Genomic DNA, 17,913 nt, shown 5'->3' on the forward strand with positions numbered 1-17,913 from the left:
CGGAGGCGCGGAGCCGCGGCCGGGGGCGTCTGGGCGGGCCGGGCCGGGCCTGAGCGTCCGGCTGGTCTTTAATCCAACCCTCTTCCAGGTATTGACATCGCAAAGAGCCAAGGAGCCCGGTACCGGCTTGGTCCAGAGCTCGAAATCTGGTAAGAGCGCTGTGTTGGATCTGGGTTTGGTACGTTCCCAGTTAATCACTGAAGAACGGTCAGTGAGAAAATCAGCCATGTCGTACTCTGATGCCCAAAGCGTTACTTAAAGCATGCGGCTGTCAGCGCAAAGAGAAGCACTGTAGTTGCAAGCACAAGATTGGTTCTCTTGTCTTGGAAACGTGACCAATAATAACGTGGTACCAATAATTTTTGACCTATTTCAGCAAGTCTTGCTTCACAGACACTGCAGCGCTTTGAATTCTGCCTAGGCCCCGGCTGCTGCTCTTGAAAGGAATACCCCTGCAATGCCACGGAGTTTTAAATGCTGTCAATAGGGATGATGGTGACGGCACTGCTTCTGCATGTTCTGTATAAATTGCCCGTGTGGATGAGATGTTCCTCGTCTGAAATAGTTCTGGTCCCTTGGCCCTGGTGCTGATTTGGCTGAATTTTTTATTTCTAATGTTTTTATATGCAGTGGTTACGGCTGCTCGGATCACTATTATGAGTCTGACACGCTCTTGCATTCGTTTCAAGTTCTGGCAAAGCTTTTGGAGTCTCCAGCTACTCAAAATATTATCTGTGATGTGGGAATGTAAGTTTTTTTTGTGTACATATGATAAAGGAGTAGGTCTTTAGGGGCTGCTGCCTCTTCTGTGTTTCTGGATAGCGAGGGCTCTGCACCAAACTTTTAAATACATCTCAGGAACTGCACTACTTTCCCTTTTAATTACCATGACTAGGACTGCAACATCCAAAACACTTTCTGAAAGGTAGTCCTTTCAAAGATTTCTGGTGGTTGAGCCTTTCAAGAGAGAAATAGGATAATTACAGTTCTTTATTGGAAACCTTAATGGCTGGGCCCTATTGCCACGAGTAAGCTTTTGGGTAAGACTTTGTATTATATGTAACGCAAAGGGCTTTATAAATTGACTCTCTTTCCGGAATGTCAGGGCTAATGTAACTTGCTGTGACTGGCAAATATCCTTATAAGCAACATATGTGTATGTCAAAATCACTGAAAGCGTTGTAAGTCACGTGCAGACAGTGATAAATTATAATGGTAAAATTAACATATGTACACCTACTTGTTTTGGTATTGATATAAATGCGTAAAGCTAGCTTTATTTTGAACTAGCCTGGTAGTAGCATAGGGAGTCAGGTTTGATTAAATAAGTTAGACCAGCCAGGGGGATTCTTCTGGTCTGCTTGCGTTTCTCAGGCATGCCAGTAGTTGATATATCTGAGACTGACAGAATGGTCAGTAACTCTGATTTTTGCAAACAACTATTTGAATTAAAAAATTAGAAGCTGAAACTTGATATGTTGTTCTGTTTAATTCCCTTTAGTGATACAATGTAGAAGTGTTGTCTTAAAAATAGTTTTTGTGCAGTGAAGTAGATTCTGTAGCTTTTTTATTTCATTTAATAAACTTAGCTGCTGGTAACTTTGCTTCTTATTTTCACAGGCCTGTTCTGCACAGAAATGTTCGCTACAATTGTCGAGTGATCTTTTTAAATAAGTAAGTAGTTCTTCGTGCGTTTTGTGAGACAATGCATTAGTGTATCCTTTCAGAGACCTGTTTGGCCTTCAAGAAAGATTCTTCAGTGCTATGTAGAGCGATCTCTATCTACTAAATTTTAGAGAGACAACTAATGTTTTCCATTCTCTTTTTCCTTTCTGAATTTGTAGAAACTAAATTTCCACTGCTTTCTGAAAGACTCCAGAAAAAAACCCTTAAGTCTGCAAACAGAAACTTTAAAAATTATTGTACGTAGTAGTTGTTTAATGTACATCATAATAGAAAAAAAGAATTGGTATTACTCAGTGTTCTTATTTAGTCTTATTTGGCTGTACATCAGGTCGTAACTTGCCCTTCCTGTTTTGTTTTATGTTTTAAGGAAAATTCTTCTGATCAGACCAAAAATATCATTGGCAAATGCAGGAAACTACAGGGAACTTAGATGGTTTACCCCGTGGAACAAAGCAAGGTAGGCTGGCTACAAAACAGTGTTTTAAAACACAGAGGATGAAAGCTACATACCTTATGATGCTGCAAAATACGCTTGGTGCTCATCTCTGATGCCGTGCACTCATCCTGTACTCAGAGGATAGTTCTAACTTGATGGTCTCAGTAAAGTACTTCTGAGAGAGCCCCTGAGCATCTGTCCTCTTAAGCCCAGTCAATTCCAGATGACGTCTGAGTTACTCGTGTAGCAACACTGCAAAAAGAGAAATTTCTGTTTTGTATTTGACTTGCATGGTGGGCTCTTTGTTAGGTCTAGTTTATAGCTAGGATGGAGCATTGTTTACCACACATTTCTGAAGCAAAGTGGGATGTTGCTAGCTTATAATCTTAACATTTCTGATTAATTTCACAGAAAGTATGAAGGTCCTTTTTTTTTTTAAACATACACAGCCCTGTACAACTGAAGTGCCATTTCTTTAATCAATGTTAGAAGGTGACAGAATGTGGAGATTAGAATCAGTTTTTGTGCTGTGATTTACGTAACGATGTATTCACAACCTATAAACCTGCTTTAGGCACGTGGAGGAATATTTTCTACCCAGGATAATTCAGGAAGTGACTGGACAGGTAAGTTTGTAAAGGATTTTTTTCTTTTCTTTTTACCTTTAGCATGTTCCAGACTCAGCAATTTAAATTAATAGAATTTGTGGCATAAAACTGTAGTACACCAAATTCTGCTGTCAGTCATGTTGCAAATTCATAGGTTTCAGTGATAGTTCTCAGTTACATTAAATGAGAACATAATTTAACCTTGTTTATGTTAGTATTTGGCAGCAAAACAAGTAAATTTTAAATTTGCCTCGGTTATTTATATATACAGGACCTTGACGATTGTCTTATTTTGCACAGTTCTGGTACTGAGTTTATTTGTGCTTGAGGCTAGAAATGACTATGTGTTTTGAGGTTAAAAAAAAAAAAAATAACCTTCTTGATTAAGAAAGGTCTAAAACTTAGGTTATTTCCTCCTAAAGCATGAGCATGATTCCTAGCAAAAGACAGTCTCTGTTTTGTAGATTGTTTAATTCAAAAGCAGTTGTCCTGTCCTGAAGCAAAGCACTGGATCTGAATAGTACTGGAATTTCAACACAAAATTTCAGTACAATCCAGAGATTAGCAGTTTAGAGCTTATTGTTTTTACTTAAACTTGGTATAAAATGAAGGAAGGTGTAATGTGATTGATACTGTGTCACTCATTTCATAGAAGTGAGTGTTCAATTTCTTTTTCTTTTTTAGATTTGTAGTTAACTTTTTGAATGGAATAGATTCTTCTATTACATGTGTGTAAGGATGTTCTTATTTTTTCTCAGGAAACCGTTCCTTTTGGGGATGCAGTTCTAGCAACCAAAGATACCTGCCTAGGCGCAGAAATATGCGAAGAACTCTGGGCACCAAACAGGTAAAGGAGAAGAAGAAATGAAAAGTAAACTAAAACATACACTGGACCTGCCTGAAATAAATGTTTGAAAAAATCTGCTCGTTATTCTTCCAGGTAGCATATCTTTCAGAAAGTGCCAGTAAGCTAAAATATAATTAGGAGCAATAAATACATCATGGGAAAGATTTCACTAGGCTAGGTGCAGGATGGCAAAAGAAGTTTTAGGTACTTAAGCTGAATTCATTTGAAACAGAATGTAAGAGAGAAATGCAGAAAAGAAGCGGAATGAAAAAGGTGACTAGAGTGCTCCCATTCCGGATATTGTTCAGCTTTTCGTTCAACCTGAGGTTGAAATGTCCTCTCTAGATCCATCTCTGTAACTTGATCTAGAGTCAAGATGACAGTTATTTTGTTTCAATTTTGTCTAGCAATTATAATCCCGTGTTATTCCCACTTAGTGTGCCTAGTCTCAAAAAATTGAGAGTGCTTGTAGGTTTTTTTATTTTATTTACTTTATTCTTTTATCTTTGGCTTTGACCAACTCCTCCAAAGCATTCCACTTAACAGGCAAATTGAGCTTTTATATTTGACAAGCTAGAGCATGGGCTTCTAGGCAGCATCACTTTGAAATGTATCACTTTTTTTTTTCTATTTAGCTGTTAGCTTAATCCTTCTGCTTTATTTTTTAACCAGCATCAGACAATACATAAAGACGATGCAGAAGGAAACAAAAGGTCACTAAGGGAAAGCAAAGCCTAGTGCCCTTAAGTAATATTTCCTGTTATTATTTTAGTTCCTGTTACAATTTAAAGTTCTTCCCAACCACAATGAAGATCCCATTCACAAAGGTCTGATGCGAGGTGGGGGTGGAGATATGGTGGCATGAAAGCTGTTGCAGTTAACACAAAATAAACAAAATGTTCCCGATGTTTTTCCAAATCTCCCAGTTACCAGACATTCATTTCCTTGTAACTGCAGAAGGTGTGGTATGTTACAGGCAAAGATGTGATTTTTTCAGTATTTCTTGCTTTTGACATTGGAAAAAGAAAAAAGCAGTAAAAGTCTTCTTCTCATGATTCTGTTTGCTTATGCTTTTGGATTTACTAAGAGAGAAGGAAAACGGGACAACTGACATTGCAAGAGTATCTCAGTGTTGCCCTTTCAGACCAAGATTGTCTCATTCTCTCTTTCTTTGGGACCCAGGCTTCTACAGAGTAAAGTAGAAGCCATTTCATTTAGAACAGAATGAGCAAAAGCCCTTCTGCCCTCTGCAGCCACTACTGGTCTTTGACAGAATAGTCATGCAATGCAAGAAAACAGATGTTTCCGAGAGTCCTATTCTTGTTTGAACTAAGACATGCAGAAAACTGGCAATGACATAGATACTTGTATTCGTCAGTGGTTTTAAATGATACCTGCAGTATTCACAGCACAGTATTGGCAGCTGAATTTTTTTCTGCCTTTTGCTTTGACAGCCCTCATATTGAAATGGGACTTGATGGTGTGGAAATTTTCACTAACTCTTCAGGGAGTCACCATGTGCTGCGGAAGGCTCATGCCCGGGTGGATTTGGTGAATTCTGCCACAGCAAAGGTATAGGCTTAAAAAAAAAAAAAATTTTTTTTGGTTGTGCACCTTATTTTTTTTTTCAGAACAGTCTCCTCTCCTGTGACAGGACATAGCATGAGCGTGGGGGCCTTGACAGTCCTTGTTGTTAGTTTCTTGTTCTTACCTGTAATTACCTTCCCTGATTGAATCAGCTGTAGGGGAAGAGCTCTCTGGCTGGGGGACTGTACTTCTTTGGGGTGCCCTGCTATATATCATGCTCTAATGTGAAGCACTGTAACCTGTTTCCAGCTCTGTGACCCCAAATGCCAGAGGCTGTTTGACTGCAGGTCAGCTCTGTCTGGTCTGTGGAGCAGCGGCCTAAAAGAGCCGCTGCTTAAAATATGTATTTTCCTACTTTGAAAGTTCTGTTTATTTTAAAGAGAAGACATTTACTTATTAGACTGTAATCTTGTCTAACAGTGATGGGGACAAAAACAAAGTAATGAATGTACATTACACTGTAAAAAATGTTTAATTTGTACAACTGCTTTGTCATTGTAATTTAACATGCTTTGGTTATATTTAACAGTATCTGCTCTGTCCTCAGATATCCAAACACAGCCTCTGTCATCATCTTCCTGCTTTTCTCAATCTGAATTTGAACTTAGAATTTCAATTTAGAAGTGCATGCCTCTCTATTTGGGCTAAGGGAATGACTCTTGCTAATAACAGAAGACTGCTGTCTTCCAACAGTGTGAAAGGGATAGAGCTCACTTACTACATTTACTTATGTAATTACTTGTTTCTGTCGTGTATATCACATGCAAATTACTTTTTCAAATGACAAGAGAGAGTCCCAGCCATAAATCATTCACAATGTAAAGGCAGAGGAAGATTATAAGAAGGACAGGAACAGAGAAATAACATTTTGTCTTTTAATATTCTGTCAGGTGCTATATTCTGAAAAGCATTTTTTTGTCTGCATGTTTGTTTTCCTCCCAGAATGGTGGAATATATATTTTAGCTAACCAGAAAGGCTGTGATGGTGATCGTCTGTATTATGATGGCTGTGCCATGATTTCAATGAATGGAGAAACAGTTGCACAAGGATCCCAGTTTTCACTCGATGATGTGGTAATATATTCAAGCTATAGCTGCTAGTTACAGCTGAAATTAGTATGGCTTCATTTATGGTCAGCACGTTCCAGACATTCCAGATACGAGGCCCATGTCTCTAGACTAAAAACATATATTTTTATTATGCTATTCAACTAGATCCAAGGTTTTTCCTAGTTAAAGTGCCCAGACCTGATCTACAGTAGCTCTCCTGCTTTTGCGAGTGAGGAAGAGCTGTCGTAGTGGAGGAACTTCATGAAAATGTTTGCATATGCAATCACCATGTTTAGGAGAGACCCTGTTAATTTACATTCCCTCATCTAAGAAAAAAAGGACAAAGATTGCAGTGTTCTAATTATGACCTGGTTTGGTAGACAAAAGGTTTGATAGGTTGAGCTTTATTTCAAAAAGCCCTTTCTCAGTAGTTTTGTCACCAAAGCTATAGGTTTCCTCACATTATGTGCCAAATTAATCTCTTTCCCCAGTATGTTTCTTGCCTTTTCCTCTTGTCCTTTGCTGCAACTGATGGTGAACCTATTGTTCAGCCATCTGACAAGCGCTATAAATTTGTTGTGGTTTATGAGTGTCCTACTGCACTCAGTGAAGTGAGTCAGTTGTGCTCGCTTTGTAACGTAAGTAATTCTACTGAGTCAGAAATGACTTGTGAAGTGAGCATAAAAATCTATATTGAAAAAAGTTGCATGCATTCTTCTTCCCCAACATTTTTTGTAGTCCAGACCTGTCAAACATTTTTTATCTGTTTGTGTAGAATCAATCTAATGTTGAAAGCCTTTCCATAGGAGGTGCTGGTTGCCACTCTGGACTTGGAGGATGTTCGAAGTTACAGAGCAGAGATTTCATCCCGTAACTTAGCGGTAAGGATTCTTTATGGAGGTTATGTTTGTAAACTCTGCCAAGTTTGAATAGTTGAATTTAAAAAGTACTTGCATGTCTTGATTTTCACAGTATTTTATAGATCTGATGTTTTATAGCTACATGCTACATTAAAACTGATGTCTTCCTAATTCTTCTGTACTATTGCTTAGGCAAGTAAAGTGAATCCTTATCCCAGGGTGAAAGTGAATTTTGCTCTGTCGTGTTCTGATGATGTAGCTGTGCCTACTTGTATGCCAATCCAGTGGAGACATCATAGTCCTGAGGAGGAGATCAGGTAAGCACATACTGCATTTGTTGCTTGAAAATCATTTTGATTTAAAAAAAACCCAAACAAACCTCAAACAAACCAAAAAAAGAGATAAACATAAGATCTTATTTATATTTAAGTAAAGTAAGTATCTCATTGGAAGACCACAGTAAATATGTTGACTTGCTTAGGTCTTATTCCATAACCCTCTTAGAATAAGCATACTCTGTAATTTCAGCCTTGGTCCTGCATGTTGGCTCTGGGACTATTTAAGGCGCAGCAAACAGGTAAGAACAACTGTTTTTGTTCTTTGCCTTGGCATAAGCATCTTCTTCTGTGCCAGTAGATAGGGACAGTACACATTACTATCCTGTGCTGCTCTGAATGTAAAGTGATGTTCGTCCAAGATGCAAGGTTTGAGTTTTTTACTGGTATCTCATTCAGACTTAAAATCCATATGCAAAGTGTGACTTCAGTATGTTCTTCAGACCTTTTCCTTAGGAATCATGCTTGCTTTGAAAGCAACAGTCAAGCTTACCTAATAAAGGGGATTTCTTTTTCTTTGAAATGCTGTTTTTTCAGTAAGGAAAATATTTTAATGGCATAATGGAGATGTTTAAAATAAGCGAAGTGTCATGAACTAGTAATTCAGTTCAATAGTGAAATATATATGAAAAATTTAATCCTTTTTATTAGCTCTTCTGTCTTATTAGAGGATAAAGACATACTGGAAGTTTTTCTAGCCAAAGCGTTTACACTGACTACTTGTTTGAGTATCCAGCTGATAAAAGTTTAAGAGGGTTTGCTAGGTCTGTTTTTTTGGTTTCCCCCAGCAGAATATAAGCAGACTTGAACAATGCATGTGTAATTCTTTTACAAGAGTATGTTTCTGACTGGTACAATATGTATTTTTCTAATTTTGCTATTTGGAACTTCTTCCTTGCTCTGTTTTTAAGGCAGGATTTCTCCTACCTCTTAGTGGTGGAATTGACAGCTCTGCTACAGCTTGCATAGTATACTCTATGTGTCACCAGGTTTGCCTGGCAGTCAAGAATGGAAGTAAGTAGATATGCACGTCTGGCTAGCCATGCTTACTGATGGTTACGGACGAGTTAATATTAGCTGGATGCAATAGATGCAAGAGGTGATTAATGGTAGACTCTTGCCCAGTTGTTCTAATGGAATCCTTTGTATCTCTTCAGAAATTCCAGCAAAAATGTGCATCCAGATTTCAGGTTCTTTGAATTGGCTTAATAGTTGTCATTTTGGGTTTAAGAATTGGATGTGGAACTCAGACTAGTTTCTGTCTAGAGTATTATTCAAAATGTTGGCTGATGTAGGTTTGGGATTTCAGTTTATCATGAGAATTCTCTATTAAATTCAGCACTACAAAACATGGTTAGGCATGGTTCAAACTCTTAAACTGGCTTTAAGTAGACCATATGCATTTAGCTAAGTCTTTGTACATGCTGGATTATATTTTCTATGAGTTTCTTTAAGGCGCAGAACAAAAGGATTTAGTATTTCTGTGCTCAAAATGAGGAGCAAAGTCAGTAATTCTTTTATTTGATATATGAAAATATGTTTGGGGATTTAGATGATGGAGTTGTCTTATTTGTGAGGGGCAGTGTAAAGCTTAATAGGAATACAAGAAACATGCAAGATACTTGCATGTCCTGTATAGCAGGAGCGCAACAATTTTCACTCTTATTCTATTTCTTTTGCTTTGTCCTCAGATGCAGATGTGCTGGCTGATGCGCGCAAGATTGTGAATGATGAGACCTACGTCCCTGAGGATCCTCGAGAATTTTGCAAGCGTATCTTTACCACTTGCTATATGGCTAGTGAGAACTCCTCCCAGGATACTTGCAACAGGGCTAAACTTCTGGCTGAGCAAATAGGCAGGTACAAATTGAGAAGTGCTGGAAAAAAAATCACGTTCTGGCAACGACTTTCTAAAACTTTCAAGCTCTAAAATAGGAAAAAATAGGAGAGGAATAGTAGGTGTGTTAAGGGGGAGTATTACAGACATTGTTATTTAAGTGTGTAAATGTGAGGCAAACTTAGAAGCATTTGGTGAAGGACATGGAAACTTGGAAACACTCTGGAAAGTGTTATTCTTCATGCCAGGTCTGAGATGGTAGCAGCCTTTAAAACATCATTTTATGGGTGGGTTTTTTGCTTTTTTTAATGCTATTTTATCTAGTCAGGTTGTGCTAGTTGAGTCACTTCTGCTTGAATTCTTCTCAGCTATCACATCAATCTGAACATAGATGCGGCTGTGAAAGCTATTGTGGGAATTTTCAGCATGGTGACAGGTCGAACTCCCCGTTTTTCTGTCTTCGGAGGGAGCAGCAGAGAAAACCTGGCACTCCAGAATGTGCAGGTGTGTTTCATGTAGGCTGAATCTGGTCAGACCCTTTTTTTTTTTTCCCCTTAAAAGTACAAAATGGTAAAGTAGCAAAGGGCCCTTCACTTGCATTGCTGTGAAAACCTGAACTTGCTGTGGTGTGTCCCTGAAGTTTCCTGGGCTTCCAGTAAATGCTTGTCTGCAGCAGAAATCTACAATCCCACATAACTCAGGAGAAGAGCAAGATAATTATTGCTCGTGACTTTTAAAACCTCATAGGATGGTCAGGAGGAAATAGTGCACGTCTGTATCTCATTAGTAGCATTGGTGGTTAGAAAAGCATTCCAACAGAAAGTTGCCAGGTCAGGAAAATGAGCACCAAAGTATTCTAATAGACAGGTCTGAGTCCCGTAAGGTTGTAGTAGGTCAAGACTCAAAAATATTGCCGATGTATACTATACTTTCCTCCGGTGAATGTTAGCAGCCTTTAAAAGGCTCTGTGTGAGATGTCAAGCTTACCCATTCCAATTCTTAGATGTCTTTCAGTTTTAGAAGGTAGAAGAGAATTTTTTTTTTTTTGCATCAGAAGGTATTTAATCTTCAATAGGCTTATTGAAATGCAGCTCAAATACACATTTCCAGTTATGCATTTTCATTGTGTCAGAACAGATTGGTGCTGTGCCTGGGTAGTGCTGATATACATATCATATAGAATCACAGAAAACATAGCTGCCTAGTGACTTCTAGTCCCTGGCTCCAGTTGTACCTTTCGTTGTCTTGATAGCTTTCTTTTTGGCCTGTTCTTAAAAGCTTACAACCTAACCAGCAACTCTGTTTTAATTCTGGCTAAATGTTGATTATCGCGTTTGATAGTTTTTATTAGTCGAGGATTTGATCTTTCTTCCCCTGCTATTACTGGAGAACTCCAGCTGTCTCCTCCGGAAGCAAACATTGAATCCTTTATCAGCTTTTTGGCACTGGGATAGGCTTTAGTCACAGAGGAGTGTGGTGATTTGCTTAACATCACACACAATTGTGGCTAGAACTGGAGGTTGAATTTCAGGTCTGTTTGGTATTATTACCATCCTTAGAAAAAGTGGAGTTTCAGAATGGGGACAGAAACAAAGAGAACTTTTTACAAATTTTATGTAAGTAAATCCCTTTAGTCTAAGAATCCATAAAAGTGTGTGTTAGACAGATGGTGTATCTGCATACTTCATCCCTCATGGATCCTTATTAGTGCTTGTAGAAGGTAGAAAATGGCAATTACTCCCTATTCTACAATTCAGAGTAGAAAAAACTTGCCCAGTCATGTAAGTCTGTGGCAGTAGCAGATACTGAACCTGGCTTTCCTATGAGTGTTCGGCATCTTCTCCACAAGACCATCCTCCCTGCACTAACATTTACCCCTCTCGCATTTGTTCTTTGTGGGTTTGTTTAGGGAATTGATTAATAAAAATGAGTGGGGAGAAATTATTCTGCTTTGTAAATTCGCTTTTTTTTTTCCATTTTGCTTTGCAGGCTAGAATAAGAATGGTCCTTGCCTACCTGTTTGCTCAGCTGACACTTTGGACTCGTGGGATGCCAGGGGGACTTCTGGTGCTAGGATCAGCCAATGTGGATGAAAGGTTGGTGAAAGTAGAAATCTAAAACCAAGTGAACTGGGAACAGGTCACTGCATTTCCTTGCAACTCTACCAAATCCCAGTGTAGATTATTACTCACAAGAGGTAACAGGCTAAGAATACACTCATAGCAGTGAAATTAATGAAAATAGTTGAATTGGCCTGAATGGAAAATTGTGTATTTTTCAGAAGTTTAGCCAAAGTATTGTCATAGTTTTCCAATAGAATGCTGTTCCTTCCTTAGCTGTTTTCAGTAGAGCTTGCCTGTGCCGTTACCAGGTTAACTTTCCAATCTGTTATTTGTTGTATTTTCAATTACTGTATTAGGAATTAAGTTGTGAACCTTGAGTTGAAAAATAGACTTTAAAAATCTGAAGTACTGTTATTATAGCTGCCTATTTGAAGACTGAAGCAATCGCCATAAGATTGTGAGATTGATAACCTCAAAAGCTGGGAGAGTAGTGTGTGCTGATTCTATGGGTGTTTTGGGGTTTATTTTTTTTAATTAGTCAGGACAGTATTTTAATTCTTTTGCATCAAATATATTACCTTAGCGTGGGCAGTTTTGCAGTGCTTCATAATGTTTAAAATATTTTCTTCCTCCTGGCAATTTCATGGCTTTAGGATAACCCTTTTGCAGCTGAACACCTGTTTGCCCCTTACATATAAATATGTTAACAATATGCAGTCTGTTTCTCCCTGTCTTTATATGACATATATATTCTATATAGTATAAGCTATTATACATTATAGTAATGTTACATTATTCTTTATTACTACTATCTAAAATTTCCTCTTTTGCTCAGTCTCCGAGGTTACTTGACAAAGTACGATTGCTCAAGTGCTGATATCAATCCCATTGGTGGAATCAGCAAGACTGATTTGAAGAGCTTCATACAATATTGCATTGAAAATTTTCAGCTCACAGCCCTCAGAAGGTGAGTAGTGAAGCAGTGGTATTTGGTGACTGTATTTGTATGCAGTGTATGTGGACTTCATGGTTTGGTTTTCTTTACTAACAGAGCTAAGATGCAGTAATATTGCAAATGCTAATAAAGAAAAGTATTCTGCATATCCCTCTGTTTTTAAGTGATTGTGTACGCTTACACAATGTAACTGGCTGGGTGCTGAAAATGCCGTCAGTCTTAGCAGTTACTGTATGCAAGCATTTGTGTTGTTAATTCCACTGAAGGAACTGTTTGAACCAGATGCTTTACGTTTTTGGTATAAAGCATTGCTTTTTAAACCTGGAACAGCTTGCAAGTACCACTTCTTCAGAGTTATCTAGTCATTTAGCAGCTTATGCCCTGAAAAAGTTTTGAATGAAGCATTTGTTTTTTAATAAACCAGACTGTTTGTTAACTAGTACTCATGAGACTGGGTAGAATTCATGTTTTTCTTTTTACCTGTTTCTTACAGTATCATGTCAGCTCCACCCACTGCAGAGTTAGAGCCCCTGGTGGATGGACAAGTGGCTCAAACTGATGAGGTAATGGGCACTGACTTTAAAATGCTCTGGTAACCCTTATCCCAAAATTTGTTTTTTGTCCAACAGCTATTGTTTGCTATTGTATGTATCCATGCTTATTGACAAGTATGTTGTAAATGATCTTAAAGCCATTGACAAGGCATTAATATCCCACACCAGCCTTATCTACGTTGACAACAGTTTCCAAAACAGCAAATGAACTTTTTTTGAATGATTTTGTATTTTGAGCACTTAGAAGGATGGGTGTTCGGAAATTCAGTTTGTTTCAAAGTTTCTTAATATTCTTAAAAAGAGAGTCGGTCAGAGCCTTATTGCTATTAAAATGACTGGTGGCAAAGCCCTTCCTCTCCTCCCCCCACCCTTCTCTTTGCTATCCACTTGGATAAGAGAGGACTGGTAAGCCTAACAACTACCTCTAAGGGCTGGTGGATATTTAACTGTAGGATATTGTAAAACCCTTTACGATAAAGCAAAGGGTTGCAGAATTAAATTAGTGGTTTTCTTAATTTGGCCTTACCTTACTGATATATACTACATTTAAGTTAGCTAGCAGGGAAAATGGACAAATCTTTCTCAAGAAAGAAACGTTTTCACTGGCCAAATCAAATATATTTATGGAAGAATTTAAAATCTCCCATTTCAGAGAGATTCCAGTGGTTTTTTTTTCTTCTGTTCATAACATTACTATCTCTCTTCTTTTTGATCATTGGCAATTTTATTTTGGTGTTTCTTTGATTAAACTGGGTTACTGTAATTGCTCCATAAAATTATTAATTATAATTTGCATAGTTGAGATTTTTAGTGACTTTCTGTGTGTGTGATTTCAGGCAGATATGGGGATGACATATGCAGAGCTCTCAATCTACGGCAAATTAAGAAAAATAGCAAAGGCTGGACCATACAGTATGTTCTGTAAGCTGATTAGTATGTGGAAGGAGATTTGTACTCCAAGAGAGGTAATATTAAAAAAAAAAAATCATGTAATGTCTTTGCCAAAATAGAGTATGTTTGGAGAAAGGTCGAGTAGAGTTCCTTTTAACTGAAAGGGATAGTTCAATTATACCGTGTTCAGAGATTATTCTACAGCTGTAGCAGAATATGCTGAAAAAACTGGTATGCATCTCTTAAACAAATGGAGCTTGTTGTCTGTGTGGCAAATTGTTAGAACAGTAATTGGGTAATTTCAAAACAATTACTTCAGAACTGTTTCCTCAGGGGAAAATTATTCTCTGAAATATACATGGCTAACTACTCTTGAAGCCTTTGGTTATGTATTCCGAGACAGAAAATGGCTCTTGCTTTGAAAGACTATTTACACTGAAGAGGTATCTGCTTTGCTGTTACGCAGTTCTTCCTTTCTTGTGCATGAAGGAAAAAGTTCAAATTGTCATCTGAGTTGCAGAAGCTAGTCCTCACTGTTAGATTTCTTGCAAGGCACTTCCTTATTGGTAAATGTTAGGTGCAGAGACCGAGGTGGTGTCTGAAAACGGTCTTAAATGCCTCTTGTAGGTAGGGTCATCCACAGTGATTCATACTAGTAGTGGTAGACAATTTATGTAAATGTTAATGGGAGAAAATGGATGTGTAAAGCTAGAACACATTCTCAGCTGAAGTTTTAAATACTAAGAATCTTCGTCTGATTAAAAGCTATATTCTTTGTACACCAGGTGGCATCAAAGGTTAAGCATTTCTTCAGGATGTATTCCATTAACAGACATAAAATGACCACCCTCACTCCTTCCTACCATGCTGAAAACTACAGTCCAGATGACAACCGATTTGACCTGAGGCCTTTCCTTTATAACACCACATGGTCCTGGCAATTTAGGTGTATAGATAAACAGGTAAATGCCCTCTACTTCTTGTATGATTTTATATTTAAAGCTCTCGCAATGGGACAAGCCCAGTTCCAGTGAATATCCAGCAAAAGACAGCTAGCATTTAGGATAATAGTTTAATACAGAAATAACTGTGATTGTTTTCACATAACTGTGAGGCTAAGAATTCTCTGGTTTTAGTGTAGGCTGGTTTTTTTTTGGTTTTTTCATTGTCATACTGCTAGGAAAGCAAGAAGAAGGAAATAAAAAAAAGAGAATATATGTACTGAGGCCAAAGACTAATAGATGTACCCATACACATAAAGTCTTGTGCTAATGTGGAGAACAAGCTTATGTGTTTCAGTTTCAGTTCAGGACCTGTCTGAAGGGATCTGTTTAATTGCAGGATTAAGACTTGACCTACATCTGTGTGGGAAAAGCCAGTAAGAGGCAGCAATTCATTGTGAATGCTTCTCCCACCTGCTTCTACAACAATACCTTTTTTGAACCTCAAGTCAGTTGACTCACAAATACATGTTTGCTCAAATACAGCAACAGTAATGGTACAGTGCTTAATTTGAGCACTGTGAGGTGTGGAGGGGCTCAAGCGACTATTGGAACCGTGCTTAACTTTTTGTAGTTTTCAGTCACACCTTTGATGTTATTTTAATGCATTTTTATGGCAAAAGTGCTGGGCTGAGGAATTTTAGCACCTTGAAGTTTTTTCTGCCAGAGATTTTACACCTCAGTTGCTTTTAAGAATATGTTTATATATGTAATAAAATATTAATTCCCTCGTCTGTGAAATGCCAGACATGCTGTAATAGTGTTTTATTACCTTAAAACCTAGGATAAAGGCTACCATGTGCAGCACTTTTTTGTAGGTCTGTATGGTGGGGTTTTTTTTCCATCGTTTTGGACTTTTTCCCACTGAAGTCCTGGACAAAAGTTCTTTTGGCCTCAGTGAGAGTTGGGTAAAATATTTTTGTAGGGTCTGGACCAAAATGTAATTATTTTATGCTTACAGTAAATGTGATTAAGATCTTTTAATGATCCAGGATATTGTTACACCCTTTAACTAGATTTGTATGTAATAGCAGCTGTGCTATGCAAGGGTGCTAGCCATTGCAACTTATTCCTGAAAACTGGGAGTCAAGCTTGGGGAAGAATCTGTTTTGTAGGCAACAGTAGCCTGAACTGATAAAGTTCAGCAGTAACCTGAACTGATAACTCATTGTTACGGATAGCTTTTTGCAAGACTGGAAAATAATGACTTGCAATAATGTGAGTCAAATCTGCCCTATAAAAGAAAGGGAATACTGTAAGAGTTTCCACTTATTGTGCATATTCAGCACAATTTTAATTCTGAAGACAATCACTCTCTAGGACAATGTCTCACTGATAATTATACTCCCAGGACTTAATCTGCACTTAAGGTTTTTCTGGCATAGTAACAGCACTGTGAAAGTACGGCATAAACTCTAAATGATACAGTTTTGCCAGAAAACACCTTTAGTTAGGTAATGCCAGGTTTTTCTGTAGAAGAGTCATGTTACAGCTTGAGCTCATTTGTGAAGGGAAAGGGTTTTGAGTGCTAATGGTAGAGAAATCTGTTGGATTTGTGGAAAGTACTTTTCTACTTGGACGTTTATAGTGTAGTCAAGGCAATTTAGTTATCCACTCTTTTAAGTGCAAAATTCCCTCTGTATTTGCTGCAGAAGGAACAGGGGTAAGAGGAGGTTGAGATCATAGCGTTTGCTGGGAATTGCCCGATTTGCCCTTGGAGTCTTAATTCAGCGCTACTTAGCTGAAAGGTTCCACCTGGATAATAAAATTTCTAATGGTTTAGAGCAACTCTAGGAACTCCTGTAGCACTGTCTGTAGCTTCTGCCTTTGAGTTACGTCTGAGGTAAAGGATGTGTGGTCAGAGCAAGCACTTTAACAAATTTCTAGGTGCCAAAATGGGATTTTAATAGCTGGCATAATTTGAAGGAACTGTGACATAGCTCAGAAGAAAGCTGGCACACCTACCCCCAAGGATTAGGTATCTGCAGTCTGTCTTCTGCTTTTTCCAGTGCTTACTGGTCATACCACAAGATTAGCTGCGTTTGGTCAAACCAACAGATTTATCAACCTGAGAATCTTTGTGCGTCTCTTTCACACAAGTAGCAGATGTTGAAGGAAGAACATAAGAACAGGGAATTTATAGTATGACCCTCCCTGTATATCCCCTCAGGTTTGGGGAATGTAAAACTGAATTTTCCAGAGTTAGAGATAATGTGCAGAACACTGTGTTTAGTTTGTGCTCTTGGTCTATCCTCTATGAGTTTGTAGAATCCTTTCTGAAACTATTTATATTGTTAGTCTTAACAACAGCTTGGCTTAATGTAAGGTAATTCCTTTTCTTAAGTTTTAAGAACAGTGAAGGTCAGTTTTATAAAATTGTGTGTCTATGCATGAAAAGCATTTCCCGTGTTCGTTTTAATTATTCTAGGCAGGGTTCCAGCTTATGGCCTGATCTGATCTGACAGCTGTCACTGAAAGGGGCAGTGTTGTCTCCCTTCCTGTCTCTCCTGGCTTCTGAGATGGCTTTGGTGCTTATCTCACTCCTTGGTCAGCCAAAAGAAGTCACCAAACTGACAAAAAACTAGGAACTGATGGGAGCATACAGCTGGGGGGAGGTTAAAGGGGTGGGTGGGAAGAAAGTTTGACCTTCTCTGTGGACTGCAACTAACATCCTGTTCAGCTCAGTTGTGCCCTAGAGCGTATCCCACTGTCAGTTCCTGATAAATCTGGGCTCTACACTGTTTTGTAATGGAAGTCTGAAAAGACAGGAGACGTTAAATGCAAACTTATTTTTACTATTGAATTAGTTTCCTTTTAACTTGCAGGTATCCAAGCTAGAAAAAAAGGAAGGAATTTCTGTAGTTGAAGATGTGGACTGATTTGCTGTCTTGTTTAATTGTGGTAATTAATTTGCTAAGCAGAATGTTCAAAACTGGAGTATACTGTGATGATGAGCAGAGATGACCCAAACAATTGTTGAGATGACCATTGTAAATGGTATTTGTAATCAAGTCCTTTTTTTTTATTGACTCCCTGTTTTGTTCCCAATATATTTAAACCATAGTTTGGCTAAGTAACCATTTATTAAGGATTTACTTCAACTACTTGAGTTAATTGCCTTTAGTTGAAAATATTTGGATAAGCCCATCAATCATAAACAAATGCAGGGTAGCCTTTTGTGAAAGTGAATACACATACAAATA

At 38.1% G+C, this 17,913-nt stretch overlaps 1 protein-coding gene across 1 annotated transcript; it reads left to right on the forward strand.

Annotated features, from left to right (window-relative positions):
- Positions 1–72: 72 nt before the first annotated feature.
- Positions 73–17,686, forward strand: NADSYN1 (NAD synthetase 1; the record flags this gene model as incomplete). The annotated part of the gene is made up of 20 exons (XM_009579230.1): positions 73–149; positions 631–747; positions 1,621–1,674; positions 2,054–2,143; positions 2,697–2,748; positions 3,489–3,577; positions 5,032–5,149; positions 6,107–6,238; positions 7,021–7,095; positions 7,267–7,391; positions 7,603–7,651; positions 8,321–8,423; positions 9,101–9,269; positions 9,615–9,750; positions 11,236–11,342; positions 12,145–12,276; positions 12,758–12,827; positions 13,655–13,783; positions 14,495–14,671; positions 17,536–17,686. Coding segments are annotated over 20 exons (2,055 nt in total), but the record flags the coding sequence as incomplete, so codon positions are not given.
- Positions 17,687–17,913: the final 227 nt, after the last annotated feature.

Source organism: Fulmarus glacialis, unplaced genomic scaffold (assembly GCF_000690835.1).
Source record: "Fulmarus glacialis isolate BGI_N327 unplaced genomic scaffold, ASM69083v1 scaffold11126, whole genome shotgun sequence".
NCBI lineage: Eukaryota > Metazoa > Chordata > Aves > Procellariiformes > Procellariidae > Fulmarus > Fulmarus glacialis.